The sequence below is a fragment of the Oryzias latipes genome, chromosome 3 (assembly GCF_002234675.1).
Source record: "Oryzias latipes chromosome 3, ASM223467v1".
NCBI lineage: Eukaryota > Metazoa > Chordata > Actinopteri > Beloniformes > Adrianichthyidae > Oryzias > Oryzias latipes.
This window is the reverse complement of record NC_019861.2, coordinates 10,035,733-10,059,387: the sequence shown is the minus strand read 5'-3', so window position 1 is coordinate 10,059,387 and position 23,655 is coordinate 10,035,733. Positions and strand designations below refer to the sequence as shown.

Genomic DNA, 23,655 nt, shown 5'->3' with positions numbered 1-23,655 from the left:
TTGCATTTCTGCAGAGTTCAAATGAGCATTTGTGATACTAAAAATAATTTTTCATAATTTTTTTTTTTACTTGTGTGGAAAATCTTGTGAATTCTAAATAAAGCTTTGAATTGTAAAAACAATCAATATTTATGTTTTTTTTCTTTTGAACTGATTGCTGCTCTTCTCTCTTAAAGAAATATGGACATTATACAGGGAAACAAATAACGTTATAAAAGTGCTGTTTGGAAATGATCATTGTATTAAATGGCATCCTGAAAAAGAGTAGAATGTTTCCTTATAGCTATCAAGGGAAATTCTTTTCAGATTCCTACTTTGCTCCCCTCAAATTGATGCATCTAATTAAGAATTAAAACTCTGTAAATATTTGGACTACAGCAGAGTTTTAGTTGTGATGTTTGTCCAGGCGGCGGCGGCGGCAGAAAGCCGAGTTTGACGGCGCGCTTTCTCTTCCAGTTGGCAGGGGTTGTTGTGATGGGGGTGGGCGTTTGGACCTTGCTGGAGAAGAGCGACTACATTAGCCTTCTCCCCTCCAAGACCTATGCTGCATCTGCCTACATACTGGTCCTCGCCGGAGCCATCGTCATGGTAACGGGCGTGCTCGGCTGCTGTGCCACTTTCAAGGAGCAGAGAAGGCTTCTTCGAGTGGTAAGAGATCACATCAAGGTGGACAGATAAAAGATATCAAAAGCGTCTTAAAGGGCTGGAAACTGACATTTATGTTGTTTTTTTTTCAACCTACTGACATTTGCACATTTTTCCTGCCCTGGTTAACAGAATGTATTTTAAAAAGGATGCTTACTTAAGACACTTTGTAGAGGAAAAGTGTTTTAACAAAAGACAGATATAATCCTCACCTTTAAGAATAAAAACTTTGATATTCTTGCAAACAATCATGGTTTTCTTAATATGAAATATGTATGAAATGTTGTGTCTTAGGTATCTTTAATATTTTTCCTTGAGTCAAATAACATTTAGAGTTGTGTTATCAGTGAGCAACAGGCACAAAGGCCTAAAGTCTATCATTTCCTCTACTAATTCCTGTTTTCAACACAAAACACCTTTTTCCAGCTGATTTAGAAAAGCTATAATTATTTAACTATTTAAAAATACATGTTAGTGTTATTATAATTATTTTTATTTAAGTTAAGGTCTGTGGTGGATCACCATGTAAACAAAGGAAGTATATTTACAATCTTTTTGCACCATTTAATTAGATTGAATAACTTTAAACCACTCCAAAGACATTCATGTATTTAAGATGTTTTTGTAGCATTTTTCTCATGATGGAGGACATTTATAAAATCATTTCTGATGAAAACAGCTTTTCGGAGTATTTTGTTCTTCAAATGGGGATGATTAGAGAGCAGATGAAAACCAGCTGTTTGAAAAAGCTCTCAGTTGTGACGCAGCAACTGAAATGGGAGGGCCAACGCCTCCGCTTCATTCTGATGCATCCGCTTGCAGACAAATAGACAAATGGAACGTCTTTGTTTTCCTTGTCTGAGCTGGAATCTGGATCCAAACTGCTGTTGTGGGGGCTGTAAGCCAGCGGGAGAGAGGGTAAACAAAGGGCTGATGGGATATCGGAGAAAAATTCCTCAAAACATGATGGGAGTGGGTCTTTGTAAAGAGAACTGAATTCTAACAAAAATAAAACTCAAACACAGGAGATTTTTTTTAACTCAGCTCGCTGCTCGTCACTCCTCAAATTAACAAGACAGAATGCAGGAAAAACAAAGATTATACTGAGATTTAAAAAAAAAAGCAATAAAAAAACAGAGGAAAGATTCTGTCCGGACTGTAATTAGCTAAATCAATGGCTTGATTTTCTTGATCCTGGTCCTCCTTTAAAATCTCTAGAGTAAAATAAAATATTGAATCATTTTTGCATGTAAAAGTAGCAGAGACGAGAAATTATAAAGCAGTTGGACACTTTTTAATATTTAAAAACCACCTACTAAATAACGATAACATCTTGGTCATTAATAACATTCTTACTGCTCATTTGACTTTCTTTTGAGGCGTAAATTGCATAAACGCGAAGAAAAGTCAAACAAAACAAGAAAAACGAACGAAAAAGAAGCAGACGCTGAAAGTATTTGATCCTTTACAAAGAAAGAATGTCCTTGTTCTCCATAAATCACTGTTTCCTCAGTCTCGTCTAACAAAATAATAGGTGCGTGTTTGCCCTTCGTCCCAGCAGGTAATTTGCCTCTTTAATCTCTTTAACCCCTGATTCTTTGTTTGGTTTAACATTTTAGAAGTAAAAGTCTAACAACATTTCCCTCTCAATTAAAGGGCATCTGCATCTGCCTAATTCCAGGATTACAGCTGCAAAATACTGCAGGGAAGCTGAGGAATGTGTCTGCCACCCTTGCCCTTTGGGATTAATGACGTTTTATCTTATCTGCTTGTTGAACCTTCTGACATTGACTTTAATTACAAGGTGATGGCAATCACTGGAGCACAAAACTGCCATGCACACCTGCTTCGACAAAAAACATTCTATTACCTCACCTCTCTTCCTGGTGACGCACACAGGACAAAAATGAATTTAAGGAAAATAAAACGCGTTTAGGGAAAAACATTTAATGGGGGAAAAACTATCTATAGGGAAAACATGGATACAAAGGTTTCTGGATGAATTCTTTTGTAATAAACATTTATTAAAAACATTTTTTTTCAATCTGGTGCATTTTTGGAAAAATAATGAGTCTGCCAGGGTCTGATGGGCAGGCACTGAAAAAAAAATCAATTTACCGAACATGGATAGCCTTCTTTTTAATAATTAATTAGAAAAAAACAACACTTTTAGATTTTAAAAAAAGTTTTGTTTTTGCACTAAATAGTCAGAAATTGTTTGTTAAAAATTGTTCTTATGCCACACATGTTGTAATGTTTACACAGCGGAAATGGATAAATGGTCTTTGCATTCAAATTTTTAATGTAGAAATGTTAGCCTTTGTAAACAGTAAGACACACACTGCCTTAACGTTTGTTCGGGATTTGTCAACTAGAGTCAAATCAGGATTTGTTTAGCTGAATTAAAATAGGTTAAACACAACTTGAAAAGAGGCCTTTGCAGAAATGTGAGCAGTGACACAGATGCAGAACGACACACATCTGCATCTTCATTTGGGCTCTTAAAAATCACCTCTTGTGTTCTACTCCCAGTGAATTTCAGGAACTAGCAGAGAGGAGGAATTAAGTGATCCAATTGTAATGGATAAGTCCTTATTTAAAGGCCCACTCTAACTATATTTGGATCTATTATAAAAGTCTTCCCAGTGGTCTTTTAATTCAGATTATGTGCTTTTTAGCCAAAAAAACGACAACCTGTGTAACGTTTTGAAGACATATTTTCTGCAGAGCAGCAGGAGTTAATCAGAATTCACTTCTGACTTTTGGGGGAGAGTTATGGTGAAGATGTAACCTTCCGCTGATGTCCCATCATCCCTTTGTTTACTCGCTCTCCCACTAGCTTACAGCCCCTCACAACCCCAACCCAACATTAGTGGAGCAACAAAATCCGCGAGCAGTATCGGAGTTATCCAGCAGTACAGCTTTGATACCAGCTCAGATGAAACAAAGACGTCCATGGATCTATTTGTCTGCAAGTGGAAGCATCAGAATGGAGCGGAGCAGGGAGCTGATGCAGGGCTCCAGACTGCGAGCAATTGGTCGCATTTTGCGACCAAAATTTGACAGTGTGCGACCGAATTTTACATCCAGTCGCACATGTGCTACCAGTAAATTTGCCTCCCCCACCCTTCGTATTTTTTATACATTAAACGTGGAAGGGGCACGTCAATGATCACTGAAATAATCAATGAGACGCAAGCACACGGACGCAGGCAGGCACACACACTCGCGCACATACTCATGAAACGCGAGCACGTACACTCTCGCGTGATACCTGTCTGTGAGGCGGCCACTGCGTGTGAGAAGAGTAGGGAAAGCCACTGTGAGTGGCTAAAATGCGTGGAGGGGGCGGGGCCTAGAGATAATCGAGTGCGCGTAAACATCTGTGGGAAGGAAACTGAGACAAATATCACAACCTGATATATGCGTCTGAACTATGGGTAAGCGAACTATTGATTCGTTTTTCCGACCTGCGGCTGGTGTACCAGTGCCAGAGTGTACAGCAGGGGTCTCAAACTCGCGGCCCGCGAGCTATTTGCGGCCCCCAAGATGATATTTTGCGGTCCCCGCCTTAATATGAAGGTTTAATGTTACTGCAGCCCGCCAGTTTGTATGAATGACACTTTTTCATTGTCGTGCGCGAAGCTGACCAACCAATCACAGTGGGGTATATGACTCTTGGGGGCGTGACAATGACAGGGTTTGAAAGCAGGAAACCTGACAGCCCCCCTCCCCTCCCCGGACCACATTAAGGAGTTCCTTACTTTCCTTTAGAACGTATTTATTCGCTCGTAATTTTCCAAATACATGCAGTCCGTGCTGTTTTTTTTTCTGGGCCGCACAGTACCGGAGGAAGGTTTAGGTTTTGATTACGGTTACGGCGGCGCATCAAACGGTTATGCACGGCAGCACACCGCTCCCGCGGGAGTCGGGTCAGCTGAGGAGAATAAATGTCCCACACCTACATGCGTGACAGCTAACGGGGCTTGAACTTTAAACACGCTCGAGCAAAAACAACATCAGTTTTAGACACACTGAAAATACGTGGGGAAAATGCAACGATAGACGTGTTTGAGATGAACCAGCACCTCGCCTGGATCGTTGGGGACACCAGGCAAGGGGGGCTGTGAGATGAAAGCGAATCTGCAGCAAGACTGGAGGAGAACAGGAAAATGGAGTTGTCCTTAACATTCAATTTAGTTTTAATATTCTTCTCCCCTTTAGTATGATCTGTGTTATTATATATGTTATGATTATTTTAATGTTTTGTGATGTATATAGCCTTTTTTAATGAATTGGTATTTTAAATTATTTTAATTAATCACTCCACTACAAAAACCATCTGGACACATGTCCCATAATGCATTGTTTTGTAGTCTGTAGGGCAGCTTTCAGTCAGTTCAGTTTCCATCTGTGTCCGGGTAGGTTTGCCCCTTGCTCTCATCCCTTTGTCGCGATATTTTTGTGATGATTGACAGTTGATGTTGGAGCAAAAACAAAAATATATGTCACACACCAGGTGATCTGCGCAGCGTTGAGTTCACCTGGGTGATCTCAAACACACTTATTGTGCATCTTGGCTACACCTATTTGGTGTCACAAAGATACATTTCCATCCGTTTTCTTTACTTATTTGTACTGTCATGACAGCGATGGTGATGTCAGTTTACCTTCTTGTTGCATATTCAAAAGTGCAGAATAAAATGTGACACTGAATTTGAAACAGCACATTGTAATTTCTGCATCTATTATTAAAGCATTTATTAGTAATACAGTGGAAATTAGTAGATTTGGTTAGCATGTTGATTTACGGTATGTGCCCCTAAATTTTCTGGTTGTGCCCCTAAAATTTTCAGTTAGGGGCCACTGTGCTCCTACTGAAAAAAGTTAGTCTGGAGCCCTGTGATGGCCCGCCCACTGCATTTACTATGTCACAGATATGCCTGTCTGCTCCTGCTTTACATTGTTTTGTTTAAAGCATTATTCAGAAATGCAATTTTGAGCTTAATTTTCTTTATATATGTCCTCCATCAAAAAAAAATGCAACAAGAACATGTTAAAAACATAATTGTCATTGGAGTGTGTTTTTAGCAATCCTAAGCATTTATTGAGTCACAATGACTTTTCTAAGCTCGATCCAAAGCCTGCTATGAGTGTGCCCTGAGGATGTAAAACTCACACTATTTGAATGGACAGTATTTTCAGAAGACAGCTCTTTATACATTGAAGATATAAAAAGAGGAGGAAAGCAGATGATGAGCTGAATAGAAGCAAGGATACTAACGGTGAAAGAAAAAAGCCTAGATAACGCATCATCATGTGTAGAATAAATGTGCTCTCTGTAAAGAAAAGGGAGTTCTGTTATTCAGAGTCGAACAGTAGAGCAGCACTTGAAAGAAACAACAGATTGATGTAGTGCAGATGAACCCGCTGACAGACTTCATCAGGATTGTGTCTCTCAGAGAGTCTGGATGTGGGGAGTCCTCATGAACTGCTGCTTTAGCATGTGTCGCACGCGCCCTGTTGATGTGCAGTTTTTTTTAAAGCCATGAAGAAGAAGGAAGAAAAGACCACAAAAGGATTTTAAAAAATTGGCTTTCTTTAAATTTACTGCAAAAATTCAGTTTGCAGACGTCAGAAAGTGAGGTACCGGTACTCCTTTAGAGCGGGGGTGGCAAAGTCCAGGCCTTGAAGGGCCGGTGTAGGCACCAACAGTATTGCCCTGCAATAACTGTTCGGGGTCCTTCGACTAATGATGACGCCGCGTTATGTGATTGGCTGTACGTTGGTCTGATGACGTTTAAGATGGTGATTGATCCGCAGGTTGACGCGCTAACACCATTCTTCATGAGAAACATGGATTGCGATTTTATAAATGAGATTTATACTTCTTTGAACTCCCCTTTCAGCACATCATCCTTGGCCAGCTGTCGAGTTAAGCAGAAAATTGGATTCAAGACATTAAGCATTTGTTTTAGTGCTAATTCTTTGTTTTCTTGTTGGTAATAATATTATGTAATACATAAAATTAATGTGCTGTTTTTTTTTTGTATTTAGTATATTAATGCTTTCAATGTGTTTTAAAAAGGAAATATAAACTTTGCAATCATAACTGTTAGAAACTGACATTTGGCCCAATAAACCCAGACTGCACACCGTAAATAAATATTGTTTCTCATACAGTCATTCATTTACTCACGTTGGAAAAACAAGTTTATATTGCCAATGTGTCTCCCTGTTATACATTTGGTGTAACAAACAATTATGTCAGACACTCCTTAAATTCAAAATGGCATTATTAGTTATGAGGGAAAAGAACTTTTACAAAATGAAATGTGTAATGAAAATATAGAGCCCTAGCAGATCTCAACGCTACGTAGTTATGTAGTTTGTCCAAGCGGTGTTACCGTAGTGTGATGTCATCATTAGTCACAGGACCCCAAACGGTTACTGCAGATCGAATACTTTTGGTACCTACACTGGTTTCCCAAAAACCAGCTTCAATGGCTGGTTGGTTGGAAAAAGTGTTGGACACCAGCCTTTAATTCCTGGATTCTGACTCCCCTGCTTATGAGAGATTCATCTGTAACTAAGTACGTGCAACTTCTAATCCTGGGAAATGCCTCTTATTAATTATTAAACATTTGAAGGCAAGCGCGTTGTAGGCTTGCACAATCAATCAAAAATGTATCGTCATCGCCATATCAGCCTGTGCAATATCATAAAAGATGGCGTGCAGTGTGATTAAACTCATGGCAGCTTTAAGTATTTAAAGAATCAAATGGAGCCTTTTACGCTTTTGACCAAACAGTCATTTTATGTTACGTTCCTGCTTCTTATGTAGACGTGCATAATTTGGAGGATTATTTAAGTTTTGTTGACTTTTATTTAAGTTTTGTTGACTTTTATTTAAATAAAACTGTTGCAGTAAAATGGAAATGATGTATTAGTAGTTTTTTTGTTTTGCTATTTGTTGTCGTATCACAAGTCATATCCTCATTGTAATATTGATCACTAGTATACAAATGGCAAGTTTTGTTCATATCGTGCAGTAGGCCTGCACAGTATATCGCAGATTTATCGTTATGGCCACATCAAGCTGTGCAATTCCCGTATCACAAAAGATGGCGAAAGTTGCAATAAATAGTTACAATAAATGTGCTAAAACAATCCTGTGGCAGTTTGAAGTATTTAACAAATCTGATAAATACTTTTATGCATTTGACTAATCGGATGGAGCCCTTTTATGTTGGATGTTCTCATCCTATGTAGAAGAGGGCCATTTGGAGTTTAATTTTTTTAAACTGTTGCAATAAAATAGAAATTATTCTTGGTTGTTTTGCTATTTGTTCATATATCGCAAGTTATCGCATCTCAATCAAGTTACTTTTAGGATACTATGATAGACCATGGCTTTGTAAGGAAAATGTGGATTATGCTAATGAGCTAGGGGTCTAAGAAATGCATGTATCAAATATGATACAACTGGTTGTATAAGGTAGAGTTTTCTGTTTTCTGCCATCTATAGAGCTGAAGAAGATAGAACAGCTGTGCGTTTGCAACATTACTGTCCTGATTTAGTGTATGCTAATTATTTGAGCTTATTTTCTAATAAGTATCCACAACTGAAGGTGTTTCGGTTTATTTTTTGAACTCATCAGAAACCCATTTTCAGGCCTCTTCATCATTCAGAGCTGCTCACAGATGTAATCAGCTCAAGCTTTCACATCAAAGATCTGGCTCACTTCACCCGGCGCAATTTCTTTCTGTGATAGCAGAAGGGCGAAGGAATCTTAAGCCGAGGTCTCGCAATCTCCGCGGGTCTCTCATTCCGCGGAGAGAGGCTCCGTTTCTCTTTTTGCATGAAAAGTGGATTGTCCCTGGCGGTCCCATTTGTGTGACCATAAATCACATGCAGAAGATAAACTTTGAGCCACTTTTGTGTCTGAAAGCGAAGAGACTGGCATATGCTCCTCTGCTTTAACAGACTTTTACAGTTTAAGGCAACAGAACTTTGAGTTCTGCTGTAGGTAAACCAATGCTGATAACGGCTAATTAAATAAAATGTATGCTTTAAATCCACTTCAGAGCAAATTTTTTCATTAAGAAGGTAACAAGAAATCAACTACTAAAACAATCAGCACATTGAGTTCTTGTGCTGAGAATTATTATGGATTGGTAGAAGTGTGAGCTCAGGAGACCAACTGTTAATCAGAAATCTAGTGTTCAATAAGCTTCCAGCTCAGAGAGGCTTTGGCTCCTCATGTATTCATCTCCAAATGTTCATACTGGGTCAAGAGGTTTCCATTTTTCTGTATTTAATTACAGAAAAACAGAAAGCGCTTATTTGAATATAACTGTCCTTTCATCATATTTGAGCTCAAACAAGCATTAACTTGCACTAACTCTATTTTGTCTTTTCTCTCTGTGTCTACAGTACTTTGTCCTGCTGCTGTGTATTTTCCTGTTGGAGGTCCTGGCTGGTGTTTTAGCCTACATCTATTACCAGCAGGTAACAATTGTTTTGTATCTGAAATCCCAAACTCAGACCAGTATTTAACAGTGCACATGAAGAAGCCAAAGGGATCTAGATGGGAGTGCAAAATGTAGTTTTAAGCCTTTTACAAATTCTTTTCCTATTCACAAAGTGTTTAAATACGACAGAGTTTTAGGGCCACGGTGAGGAAAAAAATTCTGGCCAACATGAAGAGATTAAAGTCGTCAAGTCGACTTTAATCTCGTCATGACGAGAAAAAACTCGACACAAAGTTTTGAGAAAAAACTCGTGTCGAGATTAAAGTCGCAATGTTGCGCGAGAGAAGTGAAGCTGAGTCTTTCAGGAGTATTCAGTGTTATGGCTAATGTTAGTGAGCTAGTGGCTTTGTATTTAAGAGTTGACGACAGAGTTTTATGGCCACCAAAAACTCGTAAATTTACGGGGAAAAAATTCATAGATTAAAAAGGAGAAAACACCAAAGTTGTCTGTTTATCGGAGCCTAACTTGAAGATGAAATATGTGGAGCCTTTTGTGAAGCTTTAGTTCCGGATTATAGGTTTAAAACAAAGAGATTCTGAACCTTTGATGACTCAAAATCAGATTACTGTCCGTGGAGCCGTCTCTCCGGGGTTCAGTGTCGGTAAAGCAGACTTTCATATGTAAAATAAGGAGCTCAGAGACACGTTTGGATGTAGTGGACCGCTGCAGCCTTTATTCTCCTTTTCATTCACATAACCTGAAGTTCATCTGTCACATTACGTCATGAATCTGTCATCCGATCACCAATGCGGAAGTAAACAGTGTTACATACGCCCCCTCCTGCAGATGAAGCGACCCGTTTGATCATTAAAAAACAAAGATGAATGAAAATAGTCTGTTATATTAGCATTACAGCGTTGAAAAAGGCAAAAAGTGCTTCTCCTCCTCAGACGGAAGCGTCACACAAACGTAGAGATCTTGTCTTTGGTGGAGGAAGAAAGGATTCAAGCAAACAGCTGCAGGGACACCCGATGGCTTCCTCATCGGGCTGCAGTGATCCTGCAAACCAACCATCAATAAATAAAACTTTAATGAATCGTAAATAAATCAAATGAGCCTCCAGACATTTGGAACGTTATCAATAAACATTCAGCTCACCTGTTCAACAAAGTTTAGTCGGTCTGCTCTGCTGCTGCACGGCGTTCACCTGCTGCTCTGTATGCTCACTTCAACAATAATCTCGTAAATTTACGAGTTTTTTTCTCTCTCGCGCAACATTGCGACTTTAATCTCGAAACTTTATTTCGACTTTTATCTCGACACGACGAGTTTTTTCTCAAAACTTTGTGTCGAGTTTTTTTCGTAATGACGAGATTAAAGTCGACTTGACGACTTTAATCTCGCCACGTTGGCCAGAATTTTTTTTCCTCACCGTGGCCCTAAAACTCCGTCGTATTTAAAATATTGAAGTGCAATTAAAAGAAACCAACTTCTTGCTGAAAGACAGCATGCAGTGTTAAAACACTGTTGGGATGTGTGACGTTAGTACTTTGTTTTACAAATAAACCTAGATCAGGGACATTTGCCCCTTTACCCCTCCGTTGTGGTTCTCTGGTTTAAGAAGAATTTTTCAGACTTCAAGGTGCATCAAGCTTAGTGAAATAGTCATTCACAAACGGTAGAAGCACAGTATCGCTCCACTGTGGTGTTTCCGTAATGATCCACCTTTACATCAAGCGATGTGGCAATGTAGTTCACTAAAACCAAAACGTTTAAATGGGTTTTTGAGCTCTGGGTACCAGTAAGCACAACCAGAATTCATCATTAAGGCGCACCAAATTATAAGGTGGACCGGCTTACTTTTGAAAAGACATGAAATCCAAAAAATACGGTACAGGTCACTTATTTAGCTCTGATTTAATTGTAATTTGTCAAATTGATGAATTTTTGGTCTGAGATGCACTACATATGGTAAAATTAACTGTGCATACCTTTTTGTTTTATCACTACCTACTACTACATTTCATTGAAATGATCCTATGTGGTACAGGATGTCTTTTAATTTGAAAGGAAGTCAAATAAACCTCTAAAAAGTTATAAACAATTTTTTTAATTGCTATTTTCCCTTTATTTCTGTTTTATTAATATATTTACAAAAAGATTTCATGTATATTTATCCTAATAGTGACAACAAACATCAACACAAATCAGTGTACTCTTTTTCTAAAGTAAGACTTTGTGGCTCTTTAAGTGTTGGAAGCTGCAGACCTCTGCCCTAGATGCCTAATTGTAATAGAGCTGTTGTATAAAATGGACAACTGTTCAAGTCATCTTGTGGCTTTTCCAGTAGTTTAGTTCTCCCCGTGTCCAAGCCGACATGTTTAAGGGAGATTGTTAGAAAGTAACAGGGAGCTGCTCATGAAAATGCAAATACCTGACCTCTCACATTACTCGTGGTGCATTAGGCCCAAACAGAGCGAAAAATGCTTCTGGTGCTTCACACAATAAGGGTGCTTGAATTTTTCTGAAGCTTTTACGTGGATTTGGGCTTTCATTCAATTAAACTGAGCCTTTATTTTGTTTTCATTTTTTATCATTACACTATTTTTTTAATTTTTACATGCATTTCTAGTTTACAGCAACATGTAGAGTATGCATTACCCACAGTTTTTTTTAATTCATTAAAAGGCCTTTCTTTTTAGCAGAGGAACTTTTCATGCTCTTTAAATTCCAGCTCACTTTTCAGCTCTGTAATTAGTTTTTAGATGTTGGTTAAAACAAAGAAGAAAACATTTTTTGTCTCTGCACATGTTTTTTTCCCTTCATACTAGGCCTGCACAATATACCGCAAATTTTTCGTTATCGCAATATTCAGCTCTGCAATATGCATATCGCAAAAGACAGTGAAAATCGCAATAAATCGTAAACCTTAAATGTGTTAATACAACCTTAAGGCAGCTTGAAGGATTTAACGAATCAAATAAATCCCTTTATGCATTTGACCAATCGGATGGACGCTTTCACCTTGTAGACCAATCGGATGGAGGCCTATTATGTTAGATGTTTGTCTCCTATGTCAACGAGGGTCATTTGGAGTATAATTTTTAAACTGTTGCAATTAAAAGGGAATGATGTTTTTGTTTATTTTGCTATTTGTTTATATACCGCAAATTATACCGTTATCGCAATATTAATCTTAAATATCGCATATCGCGAGTTTTCCTCATATCGTGCTGCCCTACTTCATACCAAATATTACCTTTAACTCTGAAAGGATTTTCTCTTTTTTTATTGTTCCAACTGTTGGAGTTTTCTGTCTTTAATTCCCAAATTTTGTAGAGTTTTTCTTAGTGGTAAACATATTTAATTAAAGTGATTTGATGTAAGCTTTGAGATTTGATTCCATAGATACATCGTTTTTTTCTTTAAAAAAACACATTTTTTGGTCATTTTTCATATAAATTGGGATTCAAACTCAGTATATCAGCTTTTCAAAACCAACCCTCGTGCTAATAAACCTTTGTGTCCTATCATCACCATGAACTGAACTCTCTGTAAGAACTGATCTCACATTTCAGTAAAACTACAGAGAAATAAACAGCTATTACTCATTCACTTTGTCACTATAACGGTTCTCGCTTTATCTCTTTTAACATGTTCTTGATGATCCACATCTTTTCGTGGTACAGTGATGAAAGTCTTCCGGGAATTCCCGGAAATCCGGGTTTTTGAGCAAACCGAACGTACTTTCCGGGAAATAAAGACCTGGGGCCTCATTCATAAACGTTGCGTACGCACAAAAGAAGGCGTACGCCACTCTCTACGCAATAGTTGAGATTTATAAAAAGCAAACTTGACGGGAAAATGTGCGGTCCTTCACGCAAGCTCTGACCCAGGCGTACGCACAAAAACGGGTGAAATGAGAAACGGCGACACCGTCGGCAGATGGAAGAAACACCTGAAAGTGAAAATGACAATACTGCCTCTCATAAATAACATGAAGACTTCACAAAGCAAGTCTTACAATTAACAGCCTACACGAACACCCGTTTGATCGATCAGCAGTGAAACAAACAAAAAAATCAAACGAAAATTACAACAGAAATTCAAATGAACACATATGTGGAAAAAGAAAAGTTATATATGTTCTACAATATTGGCATGTAGTGCAATTCATCCTCATAAATAATTTAGTTAACAGAACGAAATAATGTACAAAACTGATATTCTCGTCAGTGTGTCCGTCTGGCGGAGCAGATATCAGTGCGGGCGTGCGGACGGACGGACAGACGTACTAATTGTCCACTGGGGAAAGTTGTTTTCATATTAAAACATTTCTTCATAAGCTACAGAATTATGGTATTCATGCATATGCCTTTAGTTTGTTTTATTTTTGATAAAACAATGTATGGCGTATGTCTCAACCATTCAGAGAGCAACAAGACATTACATTTGCGCTGAACCAATTCCCATTTCCACGTCGATTATTACCGACATCTGTAGCTTGTCAGATGTAATTAAATGGAGGGAAATAAATGCCCCATCACAATGCGTAATGACGCACAATGGCTGATCTTACGCTCTTAGAAGATGTGGCAAATGGAAGAATTCGGAGTGAACGCATCTTTAGACAGCAAGAAGACGTGCTGGCAAATGAGGACGAGTGGCTTATGAGCCGGTTCCGACTTCCTCGAGCCGTCCTGTTGGACCTCTGCGGGCTTTTGGGCCCGGCGTTACAGAGGAGCACTCGGAGGAACCACGCGGCGTTACAGAGGAGCACTCGGAGGAACCACGCGGCGTTACAGAGGAGCACTCGGAGGAACCACGCGTGTCACCCGGTGCATCTGGCGCTCCGGTCCCCCCCGGCGCATGCATCTGGCGCTCCGGTGTCCCCCCCCCCGATGGAGCGCTGCAGCCTCACAACCTCGAATGGTTGTGAGGCTACAGCATTTACGGCGTCTGCCGCTCACGTGCCTTTTTGGCATTAGTAATGCCCACACTGTGCCCTCCAAACAACACTTTTCTCCTCTTTTCCACCTCGCCAACGATAACTTCTACTTCACATTGAGTGAAGTTACGTTTTTTTCATTTCCTCTCTGTGATTGCCATGGTTCCGCAAATAATGAATATTCATTTGTGGGCGTTTCACGGACTATTTATGGACAAATATGGGCGTGTCATGAAGCCGCAAAAAGCTGCGCTGCATTTAGAATCGGTTGTGATTTATTAAGGGAAAGATGCGCGGGATGTGCGTGCGCACGGTTTTATAAATCCGAATATTTCTTTGCGTACGTACGTCCTATGTTTCATCCGTACGCCATTTCTGACGCAAATCCTTCGCAAAGTTTTATAAATGAGGCCCCTGATCTCTACGGACAAATCGCTTTCCGGATTAAAAAATGGTCTGAAATCAGCTAATTTTAGCTTTATTTTCTATATTTCTCCGCAGATCGCTTCCTCTATGGTCGTGGCCATCTCTCGTCTTCCCGGCCTAATTGACCAATGACGGGACGTTTTAGTTGCTTTCGGATGCGTCGATGGGTCTGATTGGCTCTGTCTGCACCACGTGGTCAGCGTGACTCGCTTCCCTAGAGACCAAAACTGGCGGACCCACGCTAAACTTTCACAAACACATCTGAAGAGTTTGCGATCAAATTTGTGTTAAAATAATGGCAGGCATCGTCATTATTGAGCTTAGTCACGACCTCAGTTGTGAGAAGACGATAAAAAACAAATTGAAGTGGTCTTGGCTGGAAAAAAAAGATTTTTAAGGTAGTGTAGGTCAAATACTTTTTTGTGTAAAATAATCTCAAAACCACATTTTGAAATAATTTCAATTTTAGTTTTGAGTTTCAGTTTTTATTTTGAATACATTTCTCTATCTAATTTATTTGTATTTCCTAATTACCATGATTTAGTTCAGTATAGTTAACATTAATTATAAGTATTTGATGGTTTGGACCCGCACTCCCTTAAAAAATAATGTTTACAATGTTTAGTTTAGTTTGTATGTTTGTTTTGATATTTCCCAGATTACTTAGTATTGGTGTTAAAGAATTGATGTATTATGTTATAGAATTATAGTTTAAAGCAGATCCCATATTTTGATGTAATTATAGTTTGAGAAAACAGTGCAAGTGGATGTTGTACATCAGTCATTTCTAAAGCAGAAATAATGTATAAATAACTGAGGTATTTTCATAGAATATCATAGTTACTGGTGTTCTTTTTGCCATTTGGGGCTTTGATGTTACTATATTTTAGCAATTGTATGTTTTGCAGCTTTAAGGAAAAGCGTAGATTGTAGGATTGTGTTACTTTGAGCAATTTTCCAAATTCTTTTTTAGGACCAGCAAGTCCTTAATGGAGAGTCAAACTAGGGGTTTGAATGACAAATCATGATGCTCCAATTAGTCTTAGTTTCTTGATAAAGAAGTGAATAACTAGTTGCCAGAATGCACCAGAATGCATCTAAGACCACGTATTTTTCCAAAATTTCGCTCTGTGCCCGCCATATCGCTCAAAGAAAAGTTCAGGGATTTTTTCCTTGCCTGACTTTCATCACTGGTGGTATTATTTCTTTGTTGCAAGTTATTTAAGTTGTCAACTGGCCAATCAGATGGCTTGATAAAGCTGTCCCCCGCCTTAAATTTTCGAAACGTTTGACAGATTCTCCTGAGCCCACTTCAGTAGAAGTGGTGTGGACCTTCAACAAGCTCGCCCATTATTGGCGACAGTAGTAGTAATAGTATAGAAACGTTGATTCAGACCGACTCGGATCAATCGCTGCTTAGTAACTTCATCTGGCGAAAAATGGTGAAAATTGGCTTCTTTTGGTTGGAGCCGTAAGTTAGTCATTTTGGCAGTCACTCAGTCCAATTCTCTTACACAGTTAATACACTTGACCAGCAGGGAAGGGCTTCCTCTTTTTCTATTTCTACTTCCTTACTCTACTTTTTCTATTTAAATGTTTTGCTGTACAGCTGCATCATTGTAAAGCAGCTAAAGTCCTTCTTTAGTTTTGAGCTGTTGAGCACAACTACTTCATTCTTGTTAAAACACCTGTCTCCATTATTCTGCACACAGCAAACACTAATGCTTTTTATCAGCTGTTCAAATCCACAGGGCCACTTCTCTATTATCCTGTGTTGTGATTATCGGTCACTCCTAAGTGGTAATAAATCAGGACAACTGTGGGTTTGATTTCATAATGAGCTCTATATATGAACTGTAACTCACTCTGTTGGATGTATTCACATTTTTCATGATTTTACCTTCAGCACATGAAGGTAATGTCATTGTGTTCCCATTATTTTCTGTTTAATATTTAAACACCTCAGCTTTCAGCAGAATGGCATTCTCCACCAGCAGCTGTAAATGCCTGCTTGCCCATGGCTCCTCATTATGAGGAAAGAAAGGGATGTGGCTGCTTATCATACCAATGCAGACTGACGGTAAATATCACAGAAGGTGTTTCTCTCCAAATCAAACTGAGAAGATACTTACATGGACACACAAAGTGCGTTCTTAATAGACAACTAGTTGCAAACAGATCCTGAAACGTACCTGCGTTCCTTCTGCAGCTGCTGTACGAACAGGAATTTTCACATTTTGTCCTCATTTTTGCAGCTTCTCTTGACTTTTTAGTTTTCTTGGCTAATTAATGACTGTAGTTTATCTATATCTATATATAGATATATATAGATATATATAGATATATATAAAACGCCCCTCTCACCCTTGAAATGTTTGCATTCGTTGTTTTTCATAGTACAATGTAAAAATGAAGACCTACTAAAGTTATTTTATTGTTTAACCCTAGCTGAGATGTTTATATGTATTCTTTCATTTTGAAATAGAAGTTAAAAGTCAACTCTAGCTTCTGATTAAACTGTAATAAGAAGCAAGTTTGATTGGAATGTAATTGAAAACAGATTTGAGGATTGCTGCTTGTGAGTTAGCCAACCAACCGTGAATTCTTTTCAGAGCTCACATCCTCTTATCAGTCTCCCACAGACAGCATGTCTTGTTTATTTTAGCTGAAGCTGCTTTGCAGGCCTCAGATGTAAATGAATGCGCGTTTAAAAATGCATTTGAAGGGGAACCTCAGGCTCTACGCCCCTGTGTCTCTCCAGGTAAATAAAACCGATCCCTCTAGTTTCACAGCCCATGTTCGTCATTTGTGTGAGGTGAGTGCGGTGCTATAATAGCATCCGCCGTCTCACCCACTGTGCCTTCTGTTTCCACTTCACTGCAGCAGCGTTTGACGACAGTCAACAGGTACAATGCAAAGCCGACACCCCCCCCCCCCCCACCACCACCACCACCACCTCTGCGCCTCTTTCATTGTCTTCCCCTCGTCTTTCATCTCTCTCTCTGCCCTCTATTCCTGTCATCATCGCTCATTCCCTTGATATCTCCTTCCCCCTTTGATTTACAGTGGTTCCCCAGCTGGAGTGTTGCTATAGCAACTAAGCCCCCCCAGACTTATTGCCTCTCAAGTGAGCGTTTTCTGCCACCAGTCTGCAGAACACACACACACAAAAAAGACAGACTTGCTCTGCCTTTGCCCCAACACGATGAACTCCGCTGGTATCGGAACCGCCACGCGTGACGTGTATCGTCAGGAGAGGTCAACACGAATTTAGCACTTGTGCTTCCGCTGCAGATTGTAGCAGTGACTGTATAGTAAGATGCTATTTCATGTGTTTGTCTGTGCGCAGTTAAACGAGGAGCTGAAACTCAACCTGAAGGAGACTCTGATCAGGAAGTATGAAGTTGGCTCCTATGAGCACATCACCAGAGCTGTGGACAAGCTGCAGCAGGAGGTAAGCGCCCTGGCACCACCATACACGTCACAGGAAAGGTCGGCCTCATCAGCATCTTCAACTTTGATTGTATCAACCGTGAAGAAGAGCTGGATCTTATGTAAATCACACACATTAAACCGCTTTTGTTTGAATTTTGCCCATTCATCATCTTGTCAGATTAGCAAGGATGGAGCAAGTCGATGCCAGTCCTTCTGATTTTGACCTAGTATGACAGACTTCTCTCCACTCATCAATTAATGACAATAAATCGCTCCAGATGTAATAAAGATGTAATAAAGAACAAAAAAAAAATCATAAAGTCACACTGGAGTTTAAATTGCACTTTTGGGAGAAATGTGTTTAACAGAATACGGGACCAAGAACAGATTTAGCTAAATGTAACGTAGGAGGAATTGAATTCAAGTGTCTCCTATATTGGCACAATATGAACGATTATTCAGATAACCATAGAATAATGAACATGCTAACAAGTCAACTAAACTCTTTATATCCCTTTAAATCACTAAATCCATTGAATTATTCATCCTCTGTGTCGCTTTGGAGTAATTCCGCAGAGGCTGGCGTTTCTTCTTCTTTGGAGTTGCTGTTAGCAGCAAATACTGATACACACACCTACAGCGCCCTCTAGCTGCTGTTAGTGGGAAAGTAACAAACACAAGTCTTTTTTTTTTAAATCACGTAGAAATCACACTTCCGGCCAGACTATGCGAAAAGTAAATAATAAATGGGACTTATACCCTGACAAATAAGGTATTTATGATTTTTTGCTTATACGAACTAGAAGAAGGAATGGATACATCTGTAATAATAAAGTAATGGGACTACCCCTTAATATGTTAATAGGTTACAGTTGTACTTCCATGATTTTGTCCATTACTTCCACTTTAATCCATATTTTCCGAAGGTTTTTCAACTCAAAATTAATATTTTTTGCAGAATTACATAATCTTGTCTTTGATAGCAAAAAATGCCTCCTCATGCCTGTAAGAGCATAGACTCTCAAATATCAGGCAGGTAATTCCTCCTTGATAACAGCCCCCACTCTGAGCCACATCAGGAAAAAAAACCTGCTAATGCTGACACCAAGCATGGCTGACCTCCGTTTGTTGGAGTCTGTGTTAGTCAGGACGCTGGCCCAGCCTGTTCAGATTTATTCATGACCTGGCCAAGAGCTACAGTAAACAGAGTAGGGTTCTTAGTGAGGGCTTCCTCTTGACATAACAAGACACAAATTGTGTATTACAAGTGACATTTGTTTTCTTGTAGATTTATATAAATGATGTTTTTCACAACAGCTTAACTCTAGAGGGCCACTCAGATGAAATCTCATTTTTTGTGTTTTTAACATGTTGGGGAAGGGGGTTGGGGTTGCGCCGTGCCAACGGTCCTGCCCAGAACTCAGACGTGAATTCCTAATGAACTCCGGTCGCTGTGCAGCCACTATGTCCTAGAAAACAACACAGGTTTTTGAATTTTGGCTAAAAAACGCATGATCATGTTTAAAAACCAATGGGAACACTTTGAAAATACACATTTAGAATCATTCCAACGGATACTGAAGCCACTTCCCTCTGCTTCAGAACCAGCTGATTTACGGCGATTGTTAAATTCTTCAACACCGTACAGTGCTGCATTTCTGTGCAAAGCTCCTTTTCTGCGTTTCAGAATCCCTTGGAATTAAGTGCATAAACAGTTCGAGTTGTGGTAATTCAAAGAACGTTGACACTGGAGCTTGAACTGATGTTAAAGGGTTAATATTCTGATGTCTCAAAAGCCTATTAATAACATGTATCTAGATTGTACAGGGAAGTTCAAATCAACACTAAAGAAGAAAGGACTGGGTTTGATAGCAACTGTCCGTAAATGTATTGTGTGGTTGTAACACAAGCCCGGTTTTGTAGTGAAATTTAAAAACCTCTGCTGACAGTCTCACACAGATGTTAACAGCTGGCTGCCTGTCCCTCTACTTGAGTTTATGCTATGTTGAAAGAAAAAACTTGATAAACTGACCTATTGCCAATGAACCATTGCGTATCTATCAGAATATGGTATTGTGCCCTCAAACTCATTGTAATGACGCAGCAGTGGAATTGATCTCGAGATTGTTCTGCGTTGTTTGTTGGGAACTGAAAAAGACCTAATGTCTGGTTGAATCTTTTCCATTTTCTGCAAACAATATCTTTTTTATCTTTTTCCATCACGTTTCTCTTCCTCAGTTCAAATGTTGTGGGAGCAACAGCTCGTCTGATTGGAAGGAGAACAGTTGGGTTATGGATACGGGCAGGAAGGTGCCGGACAGCTGCTGCAAGACTCTCACAGAAAAGTGCGGCGTAAGAGATCACCCCTCCAACATCTACAAGGTGGAGGTGAGAGCATGACAATGCCATCCGTACTCAAGTCTCACTGCACTAGAACAGGCATTGATGCGACAACCCACTCTGGTGAAAATGGTGCTTTGCTCATCTATAAAGATAAGCTTAAAATTGTATTTCGGAGTATTTCTTTATTCAAATCTTTGAAAAAGATTTTGGGTGTGATGTAAAAGTCACTACAGAAAACCACAAGCTCCCTGCTCCGCCCATTCTTAAGCATCCACTTGTAGACGACTAGACTCACACGTACGTCTTCGTTTTCCTCGTCTGATCTGGCATCTGGCTCAAAACTATACAGCTGAATAGATGCAATATTGCTCACCGTTTTTGATGCATTAATAATTTTAGGTTGGGGCTGTAAGCTAGCAACAGAGCGTCTAACTGATGGGTGACGGAAAGGGGGTTGCTCCACGCCTACAGTCCCACTCTCACTACTCAAGCTACGTACACACCGGAAAATTTGACACGTCTGCTTTTTCTAACCAGTAAAAACAACAAGTTATGCTACGATGCATGTTCGAGAATGTGCTAAACGCGCATTCCTGAAGCTGCATTTAGCCCATGGTGTTCTCAATGGACAGGTAGGGCGGGGCTTCTTCCTCTTTTTCTACTGCTTACTAGCGCATGGCCATGACCTACAGTTGGCTAAGCACAAAATGTTGAAAGAGGTTCAAATCTTGTGATTTGGGCACTAAATGGTTCATTTCTAGCGTCTTTGCAATGGCGGGCATGGATTGGCATTATGTCAGGGGAGTTGGGACATCTGTGGGACGTTGAACTGCCTACATAACCAGTTTGCAGCCAGAGCACAACAAAAGCCTCAGGACTTTAACTTTTCATTTAGGGCGGCTGCATCACCAAACTAGAAAAATTCATCCAGGACCACCTGAAGATTATTGGAGCCGTGGGGATTGGGATTGCCTGCGTGCAGGTGAGAACACAACTCTTCAAATATGACATATACACAGAAGTATAACAGATGTAATAACTCATGTTTGTCTCTCCTTGCCTTTAATTCCCAGATCGTTGGAATGGTGTTTACTTGCTGCCTATATCGAAGTTTAAAGGAAGGGCCGTATTAAAAAAAGCAGACAGGGGAGGGGGAGGGGGAGTGTGCATCACTGCACAGCATACTCAAACAGCCCATGTTTGCTGTTTTTTTTTTTTAACTTTACATTGTTCTTTTAAGGGATACAACATGGCAAAGGCGATAATTGGACGTCTGAGGATATTATTATGCTAAGCAATAGAAAAAAATCCTGCAGGTTTTTTGAATCACAGATTCAGTAACATCTTCCCGCATCTCAATGTGCAGAGAAATGAGAGGAACTATGGGAATTGAAATACAGATTGTATGAATTAGCATAAAACAACCTCATTTGGACTAAAACATCATTGTTTCCTTCCACTCCAATTCCCACAATGTACATTTAATATGCCCAGACCAGCTGGTGGTGGCACTCACATTAGTGTTAGTTATGAATTTTTGTTTTCACCTTAAACTTACTGCCTTGGATCTGTTTTTGTTTGATAAACATTTCATTTTCAGTTTAACCTGCAACTCCTCCTGACTTTCCTGTCTGTATCTTCATAGCGACAAGATGTCTTTGTTTAAACCTCGTTTCACACAACAATGTTCGGCATCCTAATGCATGTTCTGTAAAGGCAGATGTTAATGAAGGGACTTTATGGTTTTATCACCGAGATGTGAGAATATTTTCATGAACATTTCTGACAAAGTGCCTTGTTTTCTTGTTTTAGTGCTTCTTTTATATGTAAAGTATATACTTATGAGTCTAAAACACTAAAAGTCCTTCTGCTGTAAATCTATATCAGTGGTACTTGTGGCCGATTTTTCCTTTTAATATTTTTTTTTTAATCGTAATTCTACATTTAACAAGGATCTTTTTCCTGGTTGCCTCAAAGCCAGCACTAAATGACTGCTGTATTTCTACGATTGTGCTTTATTTGGAATAAATGTAATCCACATTACTCTCTGCTTCTGTTTTGTCTTTCAGCACTAACATTTTTCATAGAGACAGTCGGACTGTAACCAGTGGCCCTTACTCAATTGGCACCAGCTTACAGGTGCATTAGTTTATTGACCAAAAGACAAGTCCCAAATGTCACCGTAATGTGCTGTGGTGATGCTGTTGTGGGCTGCGTGCCATTTTTCTGACAGTTACTGCAGGAATTCACAATGGGCTGTAATGAGAGTCGCTCTGTTGTCAGACACAAGGCTGGGTCATTTGAGCCAAGGCATTGTTGGAGGAGACCTCTGCATTGGTGTCCTCCTCACTGCCAGCAGATGCCGCATGCAGACACAGGGGGGCAGCACTCCCCATGCTTTCAGTAGCACTACTACAGAGGGATAAAAACAGCTGGCTAGTGTGTGGGAATAACATAGAGGGCATTGCAAAGGATGACTGTCCCCCTCATCCACTCACTGTCCAGACGGATGTGGACAAAAAAGGCTTCATATGCATCACCCCTGAAGTGTTCAGTGTCATGAGTGCAGAGAGGGAATCAAATGGCAGACCTCTATGATTTCCATAGAGACTGCTAACAAGCCAGATACAGTTATTCCTGTGTTTGTGAAGCTGGCAGAGTTGCAGCGCCCGCCCCCCCTCCCCTCCCCTTGTGTGTGTGGCGGGCATTCACGATGGGAGAAAATGCCAGGAATCAGTGGTCATTTTACCCTTGAAGTGCTCTCACCGCACACCTTGTGAAAGCTGAGTCATCTCCTGTAAAACGACTGTGCTTTTTTTTTTTTTTTTTAACTACAAAGCGGAGGTTCATTCAGAATTTCCACTGAGTAAAAATAGTGGCGTCTTTTTTTTCCATTGAGCTCACTGCTGAGGATGATAAGTCATCTGCCTTCATCTGTACAGGTTATTCCTTTGCTTATTGCCACAGAAGTCATGGAACCCTGTTGAAAGTCGTCTGTGCTCCAAGCAAATGCAGACTGTTGAGGAAAACTAGAAGAAATCTTTCTCCTCCTTTCCAGCCGTGCAGCCATCCCTGCCCATTATCCGTGCTCTCCCTGACAGCCTGCATTCAGACTAACACAAGGTGTATGCTAATAATGCCAGTCCGTGACATTTCCAAAATATCTCCTCCGATTCTCCCTAAGCACTTGTCTATTCAGCATGGATGTCAACTTCTGCATCCCAGCCTGTTAGGCCCCATTCAGCACAGAGCTATGGCTCTTTCAGTCCAGATATTGTAAAGTCCTCACCTTCAACCTTTTCCTTTAGAAACGGATGATGCTGTTCATGCTGACAAAGCATGCAAAGGATTGAAACAAAGGTTTTGGACTCCATTTCATCTG

General features: G+C 39.8%; 1 protein-coding gene across 1 annotated transcript in view; it reads left to right on the top strand.

Annotated features, from left to right (window-relative positions):
* Positions 1-22,316, top strand: part of cd151 (CD151 molecule (Raph blood group)) — a 29,538-nt gene extending 7,222 nt beyond the window's left edge. The window contains exons 3-8 of the mRNA XM_023952675.1: positions 457-648; positions 9,083-9,157; positions 17,845-17,949; positions 20,169-20,318; positions 21,169-21,255; positions 21,347-22,316. Coding sequence (XP_023808443.1) covers positions 457-648; positions 9,083-9,157; positions 17,845-17,949; positions 20,169-20,318; positions 21,169-21,255; positions 21,347-21,406 — 669 coding nt within the window. The 3' untranslated portion in view covers positions 21,407-22,316. The remainder of the gene's footprint in view (positions 1-456; positions 649-9,082; positions 9,158-17,844; positions 17,950-20,168; positions 20,319-21,168; positions 21,256-21,346) is intronic.
* The last annotated feature ends 1,339 nt before the right edge of the window (positions 22,317-23,655 follow it).